The sequence below is a fragment of the Triplophysa rosa genome, linkage group LG13, assembly GCF_024868665.1.
Source record: "Triplophysa rosa linkage group LG13, Trosa_1v2, whole genome shotgun sequence".
Lineage (NCBI taxonomy): Eukaryota > Metazoa > Chordata > Actinopteri > Cypriniformes > Nemacheilidae > Triplophysa > Triplophysa rosa.
This window is the reverse complement of record NC_079902.1, coordinates 20,614,875-20,621,480: the sequence shown is the minus strand read 5'-3', so window position 1 is coordinate 20,621,480 and position 6,606 is coordinate 20,614,875. Positions and strand designations below refer to the sequence as shown.

General features: G+C 37.5%; 1 protein-coding gene across 1 annotated transcript; it reads left to right on the top strand.

The window, feature by feature from the left end:
* Window positions 1-82: 82 nt before the first annotated feature.
* exosc3 (exosome component 3) lies at window positions 83-2,289 on the top strand. Its single transcript, XM_057349322.1, has 4 exons — window positions 83-339; window positions 642-791; window positions 992-1,143; window positions 1,283-2,289. The coding sequence occupies exons 1-4, from the start codon at window positions 112-114 to the stop codon at window positions 1,488-1,490; spliced, it is 738 nt and encodes a 245-aa protein (XP_057205305.1). The 5' UTR covers window positions 83-111; the 3' UTR covers window positions 1,491-2,289.
* Window positions 2,290-6,606: the final 4,317 nt, after the last annotated feature.

The window sequence follows — 6,606 nt, the reverse complement described above, 5'->3', positions numbered from 1 at the left end:
TTTAAAAGATATTTCATTGTTTATGTTTAGCCTCTATTTTGGATAAAATAACTTCCTTTTTTTGATACCGGAAGTACACAAACACGCAAGGCGCTCACGTTGGATTTTGTCATGGACACCGTACATGCTCGTTTCAAAGATAAAATCGGCGAGGTGCTTTTACCTGGCGATGTGTTCTCATTAAGTGTTCCAGAAGGTGGAGACTGTATTATCAAACGTGAAAAAATAATATGCGGTCCGGGGCTTCGGAGAAATGGCGAGGAAGTTCAAGTGTGTAAAAGTGGAATTCTTCGCCATAAACAAGCAAACCTGTACTGGATAGACTCTCAACAGAGACGGGTGAGAGACTACAGCAAATCTCCCTCTTCATCCGCTCTTGCACAGTTAATGTTTCAGACATGTTCATGGTTTATCTGGAATTACCAGAGAACTTCAGTACAACTTTGTGTATACAAACTATGTAATATGTCAGTTAATTATTTATTCACATTGCGCTGCCTCTATTTATTGTCAACTTTTCAAAACATTTTGTGTGTCACCCCCTAGCATCTATAAATACATACATGGCATCTATAAATGTCGATTTTAACATGTAAGTAATGAAGCTTATTCTGTTATTTCCAATACAATTCTTCGCACAGTACATTCCAACAAAGGGTGAAAGTGTCATTGGTATTGTGACGGCAAAGTCTGGAGATATCTACAAAGTGGATGTTGGAGGAAGTGAGCAGGCATCCCTTTCGTATTTGGCATTTGAGGGAGCTACAAAGAGAAACAGACCTAATGTGCAGGTACTTTCGACAGCTTTATCAAGCCCCATAGCTTAAATGTATTTTATAGATACTTTCAAAGTTGTTACATTTACCCAAACCATTCTGTTTGTGTCTCTGTATCTCGTTTATTCCTTCTTCTTCAATGTTTTCCCACATTCTATTTGTGCTATTTTGTGTTTACAAAACAAAAAATAATTAAACTGTATATTTGAATTTAGGTGGGGGATTTGGTGTATGGCCAGTTCACAATTGCAAACAAAGATATGGAGCCTGAGTTGGTGTGTATAGACAGCTGTGGCAGAGCCAATGGGATGGGGGTGTTTGGAGCTGATGGGCTGCTTTTTAAAGTCTCATTGGGTTTAGTGCGCAGGTTTGTGTCCACAGCCCAACATATCATAGAATCATGTAATACAGAGTTTAACATTTGCAAGCATATTTAAACATCTATACTTTCTCTAGCTTTTAAAATAGCTTCACAGCTAAAATGCACACGTTCTCTTATTCCTCAGACTTCTGGCTCCTCAGAGTGAAATCGTGAAGGATCTGGAAAAGATTTTCCCCCTTGAGACGGTTGTTGGGCTGAATGGAAGAGTGTGGGTGAAAGCAAAGACTGTTCAGCAAACGCTGATAGTGGCCAATCTTCTGGAGACCTGTGAGAACATGACCTCCCAACAGAGACAGACACTATTCAAGAAAGTGGCAGAAGGCTCCTTCTAGTGGACACATCAAATACCAACCAGTGCAACCAGACCTGATAAAAAGGACATCATCAAATGTGCATGTACATTTTTTTTTCTTTGGAGTCTGAGCAAGAAACTTGGAATTGTTTGTTTGGGCTGATGCACCATTGAAGTGGCCCCTTGGTCTTGTACTAAAAAATTGTACATGGAATATGTTGCCTTTGTTTTTAACAGCACATGTTTTGTATTCCTGAAAAGTAAATTCAGTTCCTCTGAATTTGTTTGTTATATAAATCTGTTCTGACACTTCACTGTTTACTTAAACATCATCCATATAATGCACTAAATGTGGATAAAATGTAAATGTTTGCTAAACATTAGACAGATTTGAAGTGGTTTTATATTCTGTATCCAAAAGGGGGCGTCTTTTCCCTAATTGTTTCAGCGTTCTTGCTGTTTTGTAGACGTCGTTCTATTACTGTTAGTTGCAGGAAATGACGTATGATATTTGGATAAGGGAATGCCGTGATTTAAATCAGCACATTTTATATCCTCTTTCTGGGAAATACTTAATTCTCACGTGATGAACATTGTTCTTTAGCAAGACAACCGTGTCAATTCAGTCATAAATTGTGAAAAGGTCAAACTGGTAAAACTCAATTCAATTTTATTTATATAGCGCTTTTCACAATGTGCATTGTTCCAAAGCAGCTTTACAGGAGCAAATAAGAAAAACACAGAAAGGTCAAACACAGCACAGTGCATGGTGTTTATAGACCAAGCAAGATCATTCTAATAAATAATATCTAATAAATAAACTATCCTAAACTGGTTTTGCTGGGATTATTTAGGATTAGCAACCTGGTGAGGCTATTCTGTTTGCCGGATTCCCAGTCTGTTGTTTTTTCAGATGGTTAGATTAGGAGCACCAGTATTGGCATGTTTGGAGAGCAGTCAGGGAGTTTTCTATAGATACGCTGACTCCACCAGAATGAGGAGGGGGAGTATTCATCTTTGCCCTGTCATGTTATAACAAAGGTCTTTGGTACACGGGTAGCCAGAGCTAAAGAAATATCCCACCTCTGTCACTGCTTATCCAGTAATTTACAGGCTTTCCTCACTGGATCAAATGACTTGGTTTCCTTGCTGGCTTTCGGGAGCTGTTAGACACAGTTGAAATTATTTAAGTGTATTATTATGATTTAATTATATATAATCAAATTAAATTAGAACTACTTAACAGTTATTTATCCTTTGCAGAGTTATACCGTAAATTAAGTTTGGGCCACATAATGTTTGTTTATGTTGTTGCTGCTGAAACAGTCCATACCACTTCGAAGGAGAAAAATCCTTATTGGGGTCCTTATCACCTTGTCTAGATTTATTTTGTGAGATTAAACATCTGCATTGTCATACAAGTGGCAGAATCAAGGATTTCAGAATGCCACTTATAAATTTTGATGAGTTTGCATTTACATTTTGATTTACTGGACCGAATGCAAACCCTTAGTATACATTGCCATATGCAGTGATTCTCTGTCCAAGTGAGCAGTTTGTTATACTGAAAAAAAAATGAAATCACTGATTGGTATGCAAACAAGCTAGCAAAGCAATACTAGAGGCATGGGAGACATGAGCTAATCAAAAAAGTGTGTTTGAGATCTAATAAAATCTGCCTTACGTGAAACTACGAAGCCAGCACTAATATAAAAGCAAACAGCCTGAAGATCTTGTATTAGTATAATTAGCCGGTTACAGCAATTAGTTTAGATATCCTATGCCACAAGCACCTTGAAAGCAGAACAAGTTTAACAGCTTCCTTGCGAGGCTGTGCAGGCCAGCAGCTAAACCTTGATTTTAAAAGTGGGTCCAAGATGGATGATCTCCAACCTGTTTGGACAAGCGTTCTTTTCAAAGAATAAACGAGCATGTTCTCACATCTCCACTGAGAAACACATACCTTCCATGCTGCTACACGTGTGGCTGTAGGCTGATGGGCAGAAAGTACAATGAAAGGAAACATGCCAAACAAGAAAGTTAAATAGTACCTTCTGCTTCGCCTTGGGTGAAAGTAAAACCTTTCGAAACGCTTGGTGTGTGGTTTTCGCTGTAATTCATTTATTATTGCGACAGGTGAAATAAAATTTGTGTCAATGAAACCCAGAGACAAACATTTAAATAAAGAACTAAATTGTAGTTTAGTTTATTCTGTCAGTCATTGCATGATTTCAACACTGACATTCACTTCCACCTTCAAGTGGAAAATTCTGTCATTATTTACATGCCCTCTTGTCATTTCAAACCTTTATATTTTACTTTCTTCTGCAGAACACAAAAGAAGATATTTAGAAAAATCTTGGTAACAGAAAACCATTGGTCCCAATTGACTTGGGGGTATGGTTTTGTGTCCATACAATAGAAGTCAATGGGGACCAACGTTTTTTGGTTACTAACATTGTTCAAAATATCATCTTTTGTGTTTTGCAGAAGAAAGAAAATCACGCAAGTTTAAATTGACAACATGGTGAGTAAATGATGACAGAATTTTTAGTTTGAAGGTAAACTTTCGTTTATTTGCATCAACATAACATTTTAATAATAAGTGCCACATGAGACTTCTGTTAGTAAAATGAGACAGTTGAGTCAATGCATTGAATCACAACTTAAAATGATTAACATAAATAAAAAAACTTTTAGATATATCAACATCTTTTAAGAAGTTGCTCAGCCCTCACTGGTATATAACACAATACATATGGAATACTCTTCACGTTCATTGTATGTAAAGTAGCAGCTTGGCTAATCATTTTAATGCTCCACGGAAAAGAAACATCATGGTTTTGAATTGCACAATATTAAGCGATGACATAATTCTTATTTTACCCTATTCAAAATCTGCTCCCATTCTGGCACATTGAATAGTAAATGGCACATATAATATTCTAGGGGAAAAGTTACGTGAAAGACTGCAAACATTTTCACATCTCCTCCAGCTGCCTGCCACCGTCTCCTGCGTCTGCATATTCTATGAATGTGCATTTAATGTTTCTCCAGGGTCTTGAGTCCATGAGCGGCAATGAATCACTGACTGTGCGTCCAGTGCCAGAAAAAATAATCCCTGCCGAGAAGAGAGTCTTAGTGGACCGCTGTCGCACAAGCTGAGAAAACTCTGCTAAAGCTTTGATAACAAACACAGGCTTGACACCGATGACTCTGTTGTTTTAGTGGATACAACGGCTTCATTCCTGTCCATAACATATAAATTAGATGCACTGTCGTGTTCTGAATATTTGCCCACTTCGTCTTTATCTTCTTTATGAAACCACCGTATGAAAACATTCATATGCATTCGTTCATTTTAGGCAACTTTATCTGTTAAAAGTGACTTACATTGCATTCAAGGTTATCAGTTTTTGTGTTCACCGAGAATCAAACCCATGTCCTTGAAGCTGGTGGCACAACTTTATTTTCTATTGAAATGTTTCCCTGATAACAGCAGCAAATGTCATACGGTTAAAGGGATAATTCACCCAAAAATAAAAATTCTTCTATCATTTATTCATCCTCATGTCATTTCAAACCTATGACTTTCTTTCTTTTGTAAAACAGATAGGAAGATATTTTCAAAGATGTTGGTAACCGAACAACATTAGCACCCACTGACTTCCATATGGGCACAAAACCACTGAAACATTTCTCAAAATATCTTCTTTTGTGTTTCATCTACAGGTTTTTAACGACATGAGGGGGAAAATGATGTCAGATTTTTTGGAGTGAACTATCCCTTTGAGATTACTGTGGCAATATTGAAACCTCAAATATTGCCACATGAAAACCATTAAGGCCAACCAATGGTTTTAAAATTGCATGCGATCTGACTTCTTAAAGTAAAAATTGGACTCCTTGAATGCATCAGAATGATTATTGCATGTATAGTAATGGAAGGGTCCAATATGAAATGATTAAGTTGCTTACAACCCTTCAAGTAGCCTCCAATTCCTCCAAGGGTGCAAAACTGCCGTTGGGAATTCATCACAGCGTGTGTGTTTCTCAATACGGTCTATTAAAGCCAGAAGACTGTTGTCACTGTCTCAACATCCTCTCTCTGCTCTCCTGAGCTGATGTCATGTTCTGTACTAGTCCTGGACGTTTGCCTGCACAGACCTGCAGCTGTCCGGCCTCTGTTCTATACCCAATACTTCTACACACAGATCTTTCTTCTTCTCGTCCTCCTCGCCTCCCCGCTTGCCAGAGTCTTCCACGTTCATCTGTAAAGCTCCCCTAAAACACAAGCAGATGTTTCTCAACAAGCTGGATGCATCTCTGCTTCTCATTAGTCTTATAAGCTTGGCTGGATCACCGTGTGTTTGGCCTCTAATTTTACAGCTTTGCCAAACACTGGAGATGGAAACGTGTCCATGGGAAACACAGGCTGATGTGGAGTGTTTGCTTGATAACAGTAATCACAACCCCTAGAGTTCTTATTTCAGTACGGTGGCATATTATTACCTGGAGCCTGTGGTTATGTCCTTAAATGACGAAGGAGAAACTGACTTATCTTACAACAGACCAGAAGTTCTGGTTTGTTTTCCCATTCTGGAAAAAACACCGTCTGAGCTAAGCAGCTTTGGTTGGTCTGCCAGGAAACTTTACCAGCTTACCGAGCATTTGCCAGTAACTGACAACTAAATTTACTGAATTTTGGGATAAAATATTCGGGTCTCCTTTCACTATGTTCCATAAGATGAAAGTACATTTATGAACATACAATGAAAATTAATAGATACAAAGTCATATTTTTTTCATTATTTTGAATATTTTTTTTACATTTCCTACAGTATGTTGAGTGTATGATGATGTTTTTAGGTAGTTCTAAAAAATGAAATGTAGACCTAGGAACTAAACCAGTTTCATTAATTTCTTAGAAATTCTATTTTTATGCCACTTCCTCAAAGGTCTGTATTGTGCACTGGTCCAAACCAGTTTTATTTTCATCAGGGTTTAAAAAGGATAAAAATATAATTTGAAGAGGCTATAAATATATATATTTAAAAATATTTTTTTTTCTTTCTTCTTAAGGTACATCTGACCTAAGACTTTGTGAATGATCCATCAATGCACTCTAAACTGAGCCATACTGAACCAGTCCTTAA